The sequence below is a fragment of the Megascapheus bottae genome, chromosome 34 (assembly GCF_031878675.1).
Source record: "Megascapheus bottae isolate mThoBot1 chromosome 34, mThoBot2.hap1, whole genome shotgun sequence".
Lineage (NCBI taxonomy): Eukaryota > Metazoa > Chordata > Mammalia > Rodentia > Geomyidae > Megascapheus > Megascapheus bottae.
In genome coordinates this window covers 2,843,230-2,858,981 of record NC_143542.1, presented here as the reverse complement: position 1 = coordinate 2,858,981, position 15,752 = coordinate 2,843,230, and the positions used below count along the sequence as shown (strand labels likewise).

The following is a 15,752-nucleotide window of genomic DNA, read 5'->3' as shown; positions in this document are numbered from 1 at the left end:
TCAGGCTTGGATCCACACCCACCCCTCCTCCACCAGTGATGATAAATCTTACACTTAGACCTTTGGTGGTGATAGGGACCCTTTTCTTGATGGGTAGATTTCTGGACATTTTATGATTCTGTGAGCCAGAAAGAAAATAGGGGTGGATTTACAACAGGGACGAACAGTACAACTTACATAGTCAAACAGGACTGTTAATAATAATACTAGACAGTCATGGGAAACAGAAATAAACAGGTTGATCATTCGCCCATAATATCTAGATCCTATTCTACAATTTTGAATTAAGGGTTGTTTGTTAGGTAACATGTTATAAAAAGGAATGTAACTTTTTAAAAATTCTGCCAGCCACTCTAATACTTAAAATTAACTAGAGAACTAGGTTACCGCTTTAATGAATCCTCATAGTATCAAGTTGTGGTTTTAAAGAACCTCCAGAATGTAAAATAATAAATGTAATCCAGATGTTCACACACACACACACACATATACACACACACACACAGATTGTTTTTACTTCATAGCAACCAAATAGGTCAACCCATTTCCTCCTTCAGAGAATTCTCAGAGGACCGCAGGCCTCACTGGAAGACCATGTGTTTCATATGTCTCTGTCCACAGAAAAAGGAAATGCTTCTGTCCAAAATAAACGGAGAATATTATATGTTCCCATGAAAGTGAATTTGAAAATTGCAGTAAGGCTGTTCTACATATTGCCAAACATCTGGATGAAAACTGAGGGACTGGGGAGAAGGGGGGATCATTAATTCACTAATTACCTAAATATTGAGAAATATCTATCTATTCATATATATATGAATATACATGTATATGTACATACACTCATATATATATTAGTGGTTCCGGGATTTGAACTGAGAGCCTTGCACTCAATTGGCACTCATCCCTATATTTTGGTGTTTATTTTTAGAGATGGAGTATCATGGAACTTTTCTACCCACACTAGGTTCAAACTATGATCTTCTGGATATCAGCCTACAGAGTAGCTAGGATTACAGACGTGAGCCACTAGTATGCAGAGAGAAATGCTTTTCAATAATCAAATACTTAATTTTAGAGTAAATTACTGATTTTATTAATAAATTACAAGAATAAGTTTGTCACAAAGGGGAGGAATGAGTCAGTAATTAACACTAGCTCTGCAGAGTTTAAGAAGTTTACTTTTTCCCTATTTAAGCAGTGCGCATAGTGACTGAAAACTAAGCCAGCTAAGAGTCAATTTGCTCTGTAAAAGTAAATTAAAAATCCTTTTTAGCCAACTGAATTGACTCAGGTGATTCTCTTCTAATATTTACAGAGTACTGAAAGATATTTACCTAAAATAAATGCTTGCTGAATTGTCTCTAGCCAAATTATATAACTCTTCAGAATCTTCAATCTATTCCACCATGTCATGTAAGAACCTGACATTAACTATATAAAACTTGTAAATTTGGCTAACTTTACAAGTCAGGATGGAGAGAAAAAGGTATTTTCCACTCTTACTTGAAGGATTTACTACTTTCCCACGGAAAATATTTAATAAAACTTAAACAGTTTTTAGAGAACTTTGATAAATATTATTTTTATAATTCCATTTCACTTTAAGTTTAAATTCTCCTATATCACACACTAACAAGCCTGCTTTCTACAAGAGCTCCCAGTAACTTCTTAACACGAAGCCACCTTTCTCTTTTTGTATGAGTTGAGCATGCAAACTGTATTACTTAACACACCTGGTACAATCGTTGTTGGCCCTCTAGCAAAATGATTGAGAAATATCTGCTTATCTCACAAACACCTCTTTCCCTTCCTGAGCTCTGACCTTCCTGGCTTCCTTTCTGTCCTCAACACAGGCCCAACTTCCACTGAGGCACCCTGCCTGCTGCCACCTCCATGGTTCGCCCCAAGTCAAATCTTAAATACCAAAACTGAAATTCTGCTTCCAATAAAAGCTGACTAGCTTACTTCTGCAGACCAATCCTTCTACCCCAAACAACCAGAAAATCTGAACAAATTGTAAGAAACAACTATTGAAGGCATCAGTGAGCTACCACGCAAAGACCTCTCAGAGAAGGCAGAGGTAAGCCTAGTCATCTAAGCCATCTCCTTTAAGGCATCTGCCAGTACACAGCTGCAGCCAAGGGGCCAAATACTACACAGAAACAAGTGACTGAGAATGTCATCAGAATCTCCACCAGTCTTGTAGATCAGAGACAAAATGTGGAGTTCCAGAACTGCCAAGTAGAAGAGGCTGTGCTAAATACTGGCTCTCCCCTAAGAGAAGGCAAACCAGAAGGGGCTCAATTCTCACTATTTTAACCAAATATTCCCTAACTATAACTGCTTACCAGAACATCTAGACACTGACAGCCAGAGTCTCAAATTGTTTCTGTAACTTTTCATATGTACTGCTCATAATTTAATTAACGCTTACTAGGCATATCTGGTGGGAAGATCATGTGATTGAAAGCCAAAGGTAAAATAGACAACAGACACACTCACAGGGGCATCTGGAGTTACCAGACACAGATTTTACAGTAACTATTAATATAAATAAGTTGACAAGATGACAGTTCAGAAAATTAAAATCTAAGAATATAGAAAACTGAAAGAAACAGTAAGTGAAATTAAGAACCCATCAGATGGGTTCAACAGCAATTAGAGCTGAAGGAAAGATTGATATAGTGGATACAATGCAGGCTAAAATCCATGGACAAACAAAAGAATGAAGAACACTTTTAGAAGGATCTATAACACACACATATACAACAAGGAGACACAAGAGACTATGTCTAGCCACATGGAATTGAAGTCCCAGAAGGAGAAGAGAGAATACAGAAGTGATCAATTAAGAGAATGACCAAGAATTCAGCAAATTTAAGACCAAGTCTTGTCACAGTACTACCAAAGCAAAGAACATACAATTAAGCCCAAGCAGGACAGTTCGGAAGATTATTTATCTAAAAACCAAAAGCAAAGGGAAACATTCTTAAACCTCCCTAAGGGGAATAGGGAGTTATACAGTAACTTCAAAAGAGCAACGTAAGACTGACATAGATGATTTCTCTATCCAAGGATGGGGGCCCAAAGACAGTGAAATGATCCCTTCAAAGTACTCCAAGAAATTAACTTGGTAATCTGCAACTGTATACTCAAATGAAACTGTACTTCAAAAGCTCTGGCAAAGGTATGTTTGCCAGAATAAACAAATGAACCCTCAAAATGTTTTTCTCCTGCTCATGTAGTACCACTTACCCCTTCACAGCCAGAAACCAAAGTCACCCTCAACTCCTGTAATTTCTGCCCTACTAACCAAACTGTCCATGTGTCTACAGGATCCTCCAAAAATACATCTCATCACTAGTAAAGCAATGCAGAGTAAAGCAATGCACCATTTCTTACTTTGGAAACAGTCAAACACTTAACTGTCTGAAAAAACAACTAATGCTGAGAATATTGGGAAATAAGAACACTGCTCACCAGCTCCTAATGACAAAGCAATCTGCCTATGAAGGAAAGCTGAATGCATGCCTAGAACCCACAACTGCCATTCCAGCAATACACTAGACAAACTCTACATTTGTGAAAAGAGACAAGCCTATGGAATCCATCTTGGTGCTGTTTATAACAACATTAGTGGAAAAGCCAACAACTAAATTCAACACCATGGGACCAGGAGTTTGGCCTAGTGGTGAGAGTGATTGCCTAGCATGCATGAAGACCAGGGTTCGATTCCTCAGTACCACATATGTAGAAAAAAAGCCAGGAGTGGTGCTGAGGCTCAAGTGGTAGAGCACGAGCCCTGAGGAAAGCCCAGGGACAGTGCTCAGGCCCTGAGCTCAGTCCCTAGGACTGGCAAAAAAATAAATTCAACACCAGACAAGATAAATAAAATGTGAGCCACTAAAACAAGGTGAATGGATTTATGTACACATATATGTATCTCTGTATTTAAGACACGGTCTCACCATGTAGCTCTAGCTCAAGCTAGCCTCGAACTTACTATGTACTTCAAGCTAGCTTCCAACACTATCTCCTATTTCAGTCTTGAGAGTAATGGAATTATAGGCATGTGCCATGATTGCCAAGTTAACAAGGTCTATATATAATAACACATAAAATCCTGCATGGAAGCTGCTACACATTACATGCTATATAAGGACTGGTGATATAGCTCAGAGGCAGAGTGAATGCCTAAACTAAATCAAGGCCCTAGGTTTGATCCCCAGCATCACAAAAATAGTATAGAATTCAAATACATGAGTGTATCAGTTTCATAACTTTTTTTGCCAGTCCTGGGCTTGAGCTCAAGGCTACAGCTCTACCACTTGAGTCTCAACACCACTTCTGGCTTTTTCTATGTATGCAGTACCGAGGAATCGAACCTAGGTCTTTGTGCATGCTAGGCAAGCACTCTACCACTAGGCCAAACTCCCAGCCCCTATAATTTTAAACTCAAAGAGACCTAGACATTTGTAAATATACATACATATATCCAACTATAAAAATTCCACAGGGTCCCACAGTAAATCCATAATGGCTGCCTCCAAGAAAAGTGAAAAAAATAGGACCAGGGATTGTTAAGGAAATATGACTTTAAGGTTACTAAATATTAAATACATTTACTGAAGACCTACTATACACCAAGTATTTTAGATTTTTGAGGCATAGCAATGAATAAAAGTAGACAATATTACTTTTATAGAACTTAGATTCTGGGGTGAGAGTTTGGTCTAGTGGTAGAGTGTTTGCCTAGCATGCATGAAGATCTGGGTTCGATTCCTTGGTACCACATACGTAGAAAAAAAGCCAGAAGTGGTGCTGTGGCTCAAATGATAAAGCTCTAGCCTTGAGAAAGCCCAAGGACAGTGCTCAGGCCCTGAGCTCAAGCCCAAAACTGGCGTGCACGCGCGCACGTGTGCAAGAGAGAGAGAGAGAGACAGAGAGAGAGAGAGAGAGAGAGAGACAGAGAGAGAGAGAGAGAGAGAGAGAGAGACAGAGAGAGAGAGAGAGACAGAGAGAGACAGAGAGAGAGAGAGACAGAGAGAGAGAGAGAGAGAGAGAGAGAGACAGAGACAGAGACAGAGAGAGAGAGAGAGACAGAGAGAGAGAGAGAGAGAGAGAGAGAGAGACAGAGAGAGAGGGGGGGAATGAACTTAGATTCTAATAATGAAGAAAAAGATCAAAACAAATACAGAAGCTGGGCACTGGTGGCTTACACCTATAATTCTAATTACTCAGGAGGCTGAGATCTGGGGATTGTGGTTCAAAGCCAGCCCAGGCAAGAAAATCCATGAGACTCTTATCTCCAATTAGTTATATAAAAAGGCAGAAGTTGCACTCTGGCTCAAGTAGTATAACACAAGCCTTGAGCAAAAGGAGCCCAGGGATAGTACCAGGCCCATAGTTCAAGCCCCATGACTGGAAGTAAAAAAATCAACAATAACCAATACACAAGGAAGTATGGCTGTGGTTCAAGTGGTAGAGCTCTAGCCTTGGGCTGAAGAGCTCAAAGATAGTGCCCAGGCCCAGAGTTCAAGCACTGTAACCGACCACAAAACTTTAAAACCAATACACAGGGCTGGGAGCGTAGCCTACTAAAAGAGTACTTGCCTAGCATACACAAAGCCCTAGGTTCGATTCCTCAGTACCACATACACAAAAAAAGCCGGAAGAGGTGCCACATGTGGCTAAAGTGGTGAAGCACTAGCCTTGAGAAAGCCCAAGGACAGTGTGCAGGCTCTGAGTTCAAGCCTCAGGACTGGCCAAAAAACAAAACCCAATAAGCAATAAATGAGAGATGATAAAAACCAAAAAGAAAAACCAAACTGAGGAAGGAGAAAGAATGGCAATGGGGTACTCTTTAATACAGGCTGGTTAAGACCACTGCAGTAAGAAGACACTTGAGCTAAAAACCTAAATGAAGACAGATGTCAGTGACTCATCCCTGGAGTCCTAGCTACCCAAGGCTGAGTTCTTAAGATTACAGTTTGAAGCTATCCCAGGTATCAAAAAGTCAGAAGTAGAACTAGGCCTCAAGCAGTAGAACACTAGCCTTGAGTAAAAAGCTCAGATAGCACCTAGGCCCTGAGTTCAAGCCCCAGGATTAGCACATAAAAAGAGAAAAACTCTAAATGAAGCAAGGAACCAGCAGCAGACACAGCTCTTTCAAGCAAAAGGACCCAGGAGCAGGAACCAAGGGCACTAAGGCAGGATGTACCTGGCAAGTTCATGTGGCTAGAGTGTGAGTGACTAGAGTGGCCAGGATTAAAGAGGTAGAAAATGTTCCAATAGCAGAGGACTGTAGCAGGGGATGAGGACAGCTGTCTGGGTAAGCATAAAGTTTATTATTATTATTATTATTATTATTATTATTATTATTTTAAGTGGGTCATGGGGCTTGATTTCTGCCTAGGCACTGTCCCTAAGCTCTTCAGCTCAAGGCTACTACCCTACCCTTGAGCCAAGCCCCACTTCCCATTTTTTCAGAAGTTAACTGGAGTCTCAGGTCCTTTTGTGTCCAGGCTGGCTTTGAACCTTGATCCTCAGATCTCAGCCTCCTGAGTAGCCAGGATTACAGGTGTGAGCCACCACACCCAACTTTTTTTTTAAATATTCTTTCTGAACGTGAGGGATACTGGAGAAGCAAACCAAGGCCTTGCACATGTCAGACAAGTGCTCTACCACTCAGTTACATTCCCAATGTTGTTTTTTGTTGTTGTTTTTGCCAGTCCTGGAGCTTAAACTCAAGGTCTAGAAACTGTCCCTGAGCTTCTTTTGCTCAAGGCTAGCACTCTACCACTTGAGCCACAGCGTACTTCCAGCCTTTTCTGTGTATGTAGTACTGAGGAAGCAAACCCAGGGTTTCATGCAAGTACTCTATCACTACCCACATTCCCAGCCCTCCCAATGTTCTTAAAGGAATATTTATAAGGAAAAAAAAAAAGTTCTGCAAGTGGCCCATGAAACCTGAAATGCTTGCACTCTGGCCTGTTTGCAGAAACAGCCTGCAGCTCCTGGTATGTGGGGGTGGAAATGAGGTCTGAGGACAGTGCTATGAAGATGAGGGCAGGATAGACCAAGCAGTGATGCCTTCTCTTCTGCCTTCAGGGTAAACAAAAGTGATGGTTAGAAGGCAAAGAAGTGAAAGAGAGCAATAAATGTTTAGCTTGCACAACTATATAAAAATGACATATACACAGAGGGACTTGCCTATAATGCTCAATTACTTAAAAACAAAAACAGGAAGACCTAAAACAATGCTACATGACACTCAAAGCTATTTATTCTAACTGAAGGAAATCTGAGCATTTGCTTCATTACTTTTGTATATGTTTTTTATAGAGACTTGATAGGTGTGGGTAAGGGGTGATCCTTCCCCCACACTTGCACCATTATCACCCTAATCCAGCAAGCCCCTGTACCTCTCTCCTGAACCACTGCAACAACTTCCTCACTGATGTCCCCAAGTTTCCAAATCCATTTGCTATTCAGCAGCCTGAACATTTTTTAAACTTTTTTTTTTTTTTGCCAGTCCTGGGCTTGAGCTCAGGGCCTGAGCACTGTCCTTGGACTTTCTCAAGGCTAGAGCTCTACCACTTGAGCCTCAGCACCATTTCCGGCTTTTTTCTATGTATGTGGTACCGAGGAATCGAACCCGGGTGTTCATGTATGCTAGGCAAGCACTTTAACCACTAGGCCAAACTCCCAGCCCTCCTTCAATTCTTTTATATACCTTTTTAGTCTGTCCCCCCAACTAAACAGAAGTTCCGTGAACAGAGGATATTTATCTGCCTCACTTATCACCACAGCCCTCATGCCAAGCACAGGGCCTGGCATTTGGCAAGAACCCTATCAACATTTGAATAAATAAGTGGCTACAAGAGACTATGCTCTTAAAGAACCTCAATGAGAACTGTCAAAAAGAGGTAAGGGAGGAAAGAGAAATGGGCATAGAGGGATATTGGCAGGAGGCAGTTGGGCTATCAGGGCAGATGAATATGGTTGAAATAGATTATTTACAACTATGTAAACAGAACAATGAGGCCTGTTGCAACTATTTAGGGGAATGGAGGAAGGGGATTAATGGAGATTGTTAGAGGAGGTGAGACTGATTGGAATACATTGTAAATATGTTTGGAAATATGGAAGTGGCGCTGTGGCTCAAGTGGTAGAGTGCTAGCTTTGAACTGAAGAGCTCAGACAGCATCCAGGCCCAGAGTTCAAGCACCACGACTGACCAAAAAAAAAAAAAAAAAGGTTTAAATATGTTTGGAAATGTAACAATGAAAGTACACCTGTAAAACATACACTAATTAAAAAAAATGCTCTCGGTACAATCTAAAAGCAACTATTATGCGTTCTTAAGTATGCAACAGTAGTGGTTACTAATTCCTAGGAACAGACTAAAAAGTATTTTATAGTTTTACATTCAACATTACTTGCACCATATATATTTGTTTATAGATATAATACATATATGATCTATCTATATGTAATTAGTCCCTCAAAGAGTGCTTTCTTACCATCATACTATTTCTCCATAAGACTTTTCTCATTTAACATAAACTAAAAACTTCTTTTATGAATTTCAAACAAACAGGGGTGAAGTTTCCTCCTCACCTACATTCATAATCAACCTCCCTAAACAGGTAACCATTGTTCTTAGTTCCCTGTTTAACCTTCTAGACAATTTTCATGAGTATACAAGCACTTCCTCGTCCTCCCCCCAAAACTGAAACCACAGAATACAATGCATATTTATAGTTTGCTTTTGCAATTTAGGAGGTATTTCTTTATCAATTCATAAAGAGCTGTCGCTTCTTTTACACAACTTCAATTGCCAAGTAGGTATATTGTGATTTATCTCACAAGTCTCCTAGTAATGGACCCTTAAGGCACTGAATAATCTTGAGCCTATATTATCTTACATATGAACAAATGATTTCACGTTAAATTCCATGAACTGTCATTGTCAGGTAAAGGATTTATAAAATGTGTAATTTATAAAGCTATTGTTAATGTTTTTAAATATGTATTGGGGTCCACCCAGAATGAGAACCTTTTTATTTTTATTTTTTTTTGGTGCCAGTCCTGGGGCTTGGACTTAAGGCCTGAGCACTGCCCTTGGGCATTCCTCAAGGCTAGTATTCTACCACTTAAGCCACAGCACCACATCTAGCTTTTTCTGTGTGTATGGTACTGAGGAATCAAACTCATGTCTTCATGCATGCTAGGCAAGCACTCTACCATTAGGCCATGCTCTCAGCCCTGAGAACCTTCTCTTTAAGGGTTGAAATAAAATGATTCTAATATATGGTTCCAGGAGTTTGGCCTATGTATGTGGTATAGTACCACATACATAGAAAAAGCTTGAAGTGGTGCTGTGGCTCAAGTGGTAGAGCTCTATCTAGCCTTGAGAAAGCCCAAAAAGAGTGCTTAGGCCCTGAGTTCAAGCCCCAGAACTGACAAAAAAATAAAAGGAAAAAAAGGGAGGTGAATTCTAATTTAAGTAATTGCTTACACATGTCAAACAGGAAGAAGCGTGCCCACCTTTTGGCTGGAAGGTCAAGGGGAAAAAGTATTTCCAAAGCTCACGGGCCAGCCGGGAGTTTGGCCTAGTGGTAGAGTGCTTGCCTAGCATGCACGAAGACCCGGGTTCGATTCCTTGGTACCACATACTTAGAAAAAGCCAGAAGTGGTGCTGAGGCTCAAGTGGTAGAGCTCTAGCCTTGAGAAAAATCCAAGGACAGTGCTCAGGCCCTGAGCTTAAGCCCAGGACTGGGGGGGGGGAAAAAAAAAAAAAAAAAAAAAGCAAAGCTCAAGGGCTAGAGCTAAGATAGCAGGAACTAAAGCCAAAGGAGAAGGCAAGTACAGAGACACTGAGGCAGAGACAGTGGTCACCTTGTCTCCTACTGGTGGTAGCCACTGGCCAAACCCAGTCCCAAGTAACTGACCAAAAACCTGGGAAATGCTGCCTTTATGATTGAATCTCCGTGGGGATGCCAGTGGCTCAATGCTTTTATAATCCTAGCAACTCAGGAGACTAAGATTTGAGGATTGAAGTTCACAACCAGGCTGGGCAGGAAAATCCTTGAGACTCTTATCTCCAATTAGCAACCAGAAAACCAGAAGCAGATCTGTGGGTCAAAGTGGTAGAGCACTAGCCTTCAGGGAAAAAGTGTAGGAAGAGCATCCAGGCCTTGAGTTCAAGTGCCACAACTGACAAAAAAAGAAAGAAAGAAAGAAAGAAAGAAAGAAAGAAAGAAAGAAAGAAAGAAAGAAAGAAAGAAAGAAAGAAGGAAGGGAAGAAAGAAGGAAAGAAAGAAAGAAGAAGAAGGAAGGAAGGAAGGAAGGAAAGAAGGAAGGAAGGAAGGAAGGAAGGAAAGAAAGAAAGAAAGAAAGAAAGAAAGAGTTGAATCCTTCCTCAGGCAAAAGGCAAGAAATGGAGCTCAGCCAACAGGTCACAGGGTATATTAAGAGCCAACAAACATCAAGACAGCCCTAGCCCCATTCTATCTTCAAACCTGGGGCGATTGTCTGACAGGTGAAAGGTGGGGTCTTAATTTATATTTAGAGAGCAGCTGAAAGACATTCACTTGAGCCTATTTACTAATGAGAAGGAGGGGGAATCAATTAAAGTTAATTCACGACATCTGCCACTGGATGGGCCATTCAGGAAGATCAGACAGTGGCAAAGAGCTAAACTAGCCAGTCACCTTCTAAGTCAAGACTGAGCCCAAGAATTCTTCTAGAAAAACTCAAAGGCAACAGAGCGCCAAAAGAATTAAAAATACCTTAACTACGCTCTGCACACATTATGAAGAACAATGTGTTCTTGTAATCTTTTTCCCCCACTTGCTCCTCCTTGGAACTGCCTTCCAACCATTCAAGTCACCATCCTCTCCTTATCTTGCATTCAAAAAGTATACCCTGGCCACAAATTTAAAGCATAGCTAAGCCTGTAACCTGTAATCCCAGCTCTAAACAAACTAAAGCAGAAGGACTCAGTTCAAGGGTCAGCCTGGGATCCATAGCAAGACCTTGTTCTTAGCCAAAAAATTAAATATAAAAACAAGTAGGAATCTTAAAAATGTTTTTACCTGACTGATACACTAACAAAAAGGATCCTTTAAATTTTTTTCAGCTTCTATTGGAATAAACTGTTTGGATAGATTTATCCTATCTTCTAAACAAGCTGAAACACACTTCCCCAGACAGTTGAAAGTTCTGTCCTATACTCTAAAAATATACCCCAACATGTTATGCCATTGGCTGGCAACAAAGTTGTTCCTTTTCAAAAGGCTCCATTTTATTTTTCAAGTTGCTTTTGTTTTAATGCTTTGAAACTTGTTAAGTACTAAGAACCATAAAAAACTGTTCACTTCGAACAATCAGGAGTTAAATACAAGTAAGTGAAGTTTATACAAATAATTGTATAATGATTCATACTTCAAGACTGTGAAAGATTTCTACTTGATTTAAAATTAAATACTCTTAAAATGGCCAAACATAATTTTTAAGTGTCTTCTACAATAAAAAGAGAAAAGAGTTTGATGAATCAAATCAATAAGAGGTTAAAAGTTGCTTTCTAGCACCTAGCATGCTGTCTGGCATTTTAGTAGAAAAAAAATCAATAAATATATGCTCATTGTAAATGTTCCAAGGTGGTGAATTAAATGACACTATACATTTAAAATATCTCTATGCCTCTTATTTCTTTTTCTCTCTTCCTTCTCCCTTCTCTCTCCAGATCTGAAAGAAGTATGCCTAGAAAATACAAAAAGGTTTTGCACTGTTTAGGACAACAAGGGTAAGAATTGCTTGCTTTTTTGGTTTTTTTAGTTAGAAAACATTCCAGTGGGGCCAGGAGTATGGCCTAGCGGTAGAGTGCTTGCCTAGTATGCACAAAACCCTCAATTCCTTGATATCACACACACACATAAAAAGCTGAAATGGTGCTGTGGCTCAAGTGGTACAGTACTAGACTTAAGAAAGCTCAAGGGCAGTGCCTAGGCTGAGTTCAAGTCCCAAGTCTGGCCAAAAACAAAATTCAGTGGATGAAATTTACCAAATCTAACACCATCTCCTACCATCAAGCATTACTGTTTCCAATTTCTTACTATTACTGCTGAATTACCTACTTAATTCCAAGACTGTTTCGGTGACATTTTCCCAGAAGATATTTATAGCCCAAAGGTAGTTTTAAGCCTTTAGATAGCATCCTTTCTTATAGCCCTCAAAGATCTAAAATTGCTGAAACTTTTAATACCTGCTTGTGCCTTCAAGTCATTCACATTCATTTCTTTACTCACAGTCAGAGTGCCTTTGGAATAAAGCCATCAAGCCAACTAACTTGTCTCTATCACCATTTATATACTACACCTATGTGCCTATGCCAAATTGCAATGGGGGAGGGTCACGGCCACACAGAACCCATTACCGAGAATCTGGTGTCTCCAGACGGGCAGCCTGACTGTAGGAGGGTTTGCAACAGAGCCCTTTCTTGCCACAGCACCCTCTCTCATAAACAACACACCCACTCCGTGGTACAGTATTACCCCTGGCTTCAACTATGAGAACTGAACTCGCCAAATGCCAAGCCTGGTGCCAACTTCCCACCAGTCCAGCCACAGGGCTTCCTTCAAGCAAAAACATCTCCCTGTGAGTACTTGAATTCTAGAAGGCACCTTGATTAACCACTTCATGCTGAAGCCTTCAATACTGCTGATTCTTACAGGCAGCTGCTCCAGCAGCCTGTAATTAAGATTTTTCCAAAACACTCCCTTATTACACCGGGTTCTGATGATTCCGTCTGTCAGCAGAAAGGAGATCGTTAGCGAAAGTAGAGAGCGACTCAACTTGGGGTGTTCTTGTAAAATAGGGGGAGTATTAACCCTTTGCCTTCCAAAGCAGTGACCCCACTCCATACACAGAGGCACCTGATTCTGTTTGGAAGACCTACTTCACAGCAATGACACAACAGTAATTTGAATTGGACTAAATAATTTACAATAACAACAAAAAAAAACCACCACTCTTCCCACAAAGAGAAATGTCATCTTTACACAACCCGGGCTAAGTAAGCTGGGCGCGGAGACAACGGCCCCCTTTCCCAGCGGTGTCCCCCACACCAGACGTCGGGTGTCACCTCCACTGCTGTGCCTGGCTGCGGCCCCAGACTCACTCACACTTGCAGCGCCTCTGACCTATTTTTTTTCTTTCCTTTGCTTACTCTGGAAATCTTTACCATTTCATCCAATGCATGCTCAGAACTGGACTCGGCTGCCCTTTCCTCGTGTAAGCAATGCCCTCGGATCACTACGGACCTCAAACCCGTGGGGGGCTGGGAAGTCGGGGTTTTCCACCTTAGCCTCCTCCCTCCCGCTTCCCTTCGCGCACCCCAATTCAAAACTTTCCCCTCCCCATTTCCCACGGGCTCGCCCACTGCCGCCACGCGAGGAGAGCAGCCGAAAGGGGTCGTCCGAAACGGGCTGAGCTCGGGAGGGCGTGGACGCCCTTGGTGACAAGACGCGGGGAAGGTCGCCCATCACGCCCCCCCCCCCCCCGCTCCAGAAAGGCGACCCCGAGACTCCGCGGAGAACCCCCGGCCTGTGGTGAGCCCCTGCCCGCCCCCGGCGCACGCCCTCCTCTCCCCGGGCCTGAGCGCCCCGACCCCAGCCCCGGGCTTCCCAGGCCTCCCGCGGTCAGCCCCGACGCTGCGCGACCCCGGGCTCTCCTCAGGCGACCCCCGGGGTCCCCAGGCCGCCCCGCGGACCGGCCACACCTCCTACACTCACCGCCGCCGCCCTCGCCACCGCCGTCTTCGTCCATCTTGAGGCCACTCCCGCAGCCCGCGAGCCCGGTGCCGGGCCGGCGACGCGTCGGAAAACGCCGCCGTCAGGAGCTCGCAGGCGACCGGGCGTCTCCACCGAGCGCGCGGCCCGGGTCGCGGCCGGGCCTCCTCCTGCGGCCGGGCGGGGCCTCGCCGCTCTGCGCGCCGTCACGTGACCCAAGCCACGCCCATCCGGGCGGCGGTGGGCGGGGCCCGGATTTCGGGCCCCACCCGCGGGAACTCAGCTTGCCGAGGGATGTCTGCAGTCAGAGTGAGGAGCCGAGACACAAACCCTGGGGCACAGACCCCCCCACACACACACACACACTTCCACAGTGCGTAGCTCCAGATGCGCCCCCTGCCCTCAGCAGCCTGGGGATGGACGTGTGGTCCAAGACACGGAGACGCCCCATTCTACAAAATCCAGTGACCAGGTGTTCCAGCAAGCACGTGCAATCCGGAGTGGGAAGTGGGGGGGTGGAGATCTAGAAATGATCGCACCGAAAAATCAAGCCGGCTCCCTCCTCAGCCTCAGGGTGTGCCCCATAACTCAAGCCGGCCTTTCAGTTTTCTAGTATATAATGCAGCCCACCTCTTTCCTGACGATGGCATTTTAAAATTAACAAAGTGCAAAGCTTAGAAATGAATGTTGTCATGAGATTGGAACCAAACCTCTATCCGGAACACCTGGGGTCCAACCCTCAGAGGACATTATAGGGATTGGACAGACTGGCGTCAGATGCCCTTGGAATTTAGCTCCAATCTCCCTTGGATGGCTGCCAACTGCCCTGGATTTATGATGCAGGAGCTCTGAATTCAATTTCCCGTGGGCACAGCCAGGGTCTAGGCGGAAGGCCTCGGTTGTCTTGGTTCCTAACCAATGGATTGTCTTTCTCATTTCACCTATCTCACTTCCAGTAACCCCTCCTGCAGCAACGAGCATGGGCCCTCCCAAGCCATTCTGCTCCAACTAAATCACATTAAAGAAAAGCAAACACTGTAATGGAGGAGACTGTTCATCTCTAATAGAATTTTCCAGCAACTGTTTTATATTTACAAATTGAACAAAGACTCAAAGGATTCTTCCACCATCATCTATCAAAGTAAACCCCGTTTTCACCTTTTGTTCAAGGTTGTAGGATGATTCCAAAGAGTTCAGTCTCCTGCTGGGTACCAGTGGCTTAGGCCTATAAGCCTAGTTACTCAGGAGGCATGGTTCAGAGCCAGACCAGGCAACTCCAACTAACCAACAAAAAGCCAGAAGTAGAGCTGTGGATCAAGTGGTAGAGCACCAACCTTGAGCAAAATTTCTAAACACTAAGGGACTGTGGCCTAGCCTTTGAGTTCAAGCCCCACGATCTGCGTGCGTACCCACGCATGCACGTGCAGGCTCTCACACACACACATGCACACACACACATACACACAAAGTTCAATTTCCTATTAAGCTCAGTATAAGTACTCATACTGAGTAGTCTCATGCTTCCTAAGTTGTGAGAGATACTTCTGGGTATAGATAAGATGTCAGGCACCAAGTGTGACAAAGGTGGAACAGAAAAAGAATCTGGTAGTCAAGCGCTATAAATTCAAGACCCAACTCACAGATGTGGCTTAAAGATCTTATTCCTGTTGAGTTTATCTTAAGATAACAATGTCATTACTGTGAGGGAAGGGGGGAGACGGCATACTTTGAACTTGATAATGAGTTATATGGAGATTTGAACTCAAAAACATCAATTAAATGTGTTTTAATAACAATTCTTTTTTGTTTTTCCAGTCCTGAGGCTTTAACTCAGCCAGGGCCTGGGCACTGTCCCTGAGCTTCTTTTGCTCAAGGCTAGCATTCTACTACTTGAGCCACAGTGCCTTTTCTAAGTATGTGTCACTGAGGAATCAAATCCAGGGCTTCATGCAT

General features: G+C 43.0%; 1 protein-coding gene across 1 annotated transcript in view; it reads right to left on the bottom strand.

The window, feature by feature from the left end:
• The window catches only part of Cyth3 (cytohesin 3), an 80,014-nt gene extending 66,047 nt beyond the window's left edge, over window positions 1-13,967 (bottom strand). Inside the window, exon 1 of the mRNA XM_090324274.1 lies at window positions 13,803-13,967. Coding sequence (XP_090180400.1) covers window positions 13,803-13,836 — 34 coding nt within the window. The 5' untranslated portion in view covers window positions 13,837-13,967. The remainder of the gene's footprint in view (window positions 1-13,802) is intronic.
• Between the last annotated feature and the right edge of the window lie 1,785 nt (window positions 13,968-15,752).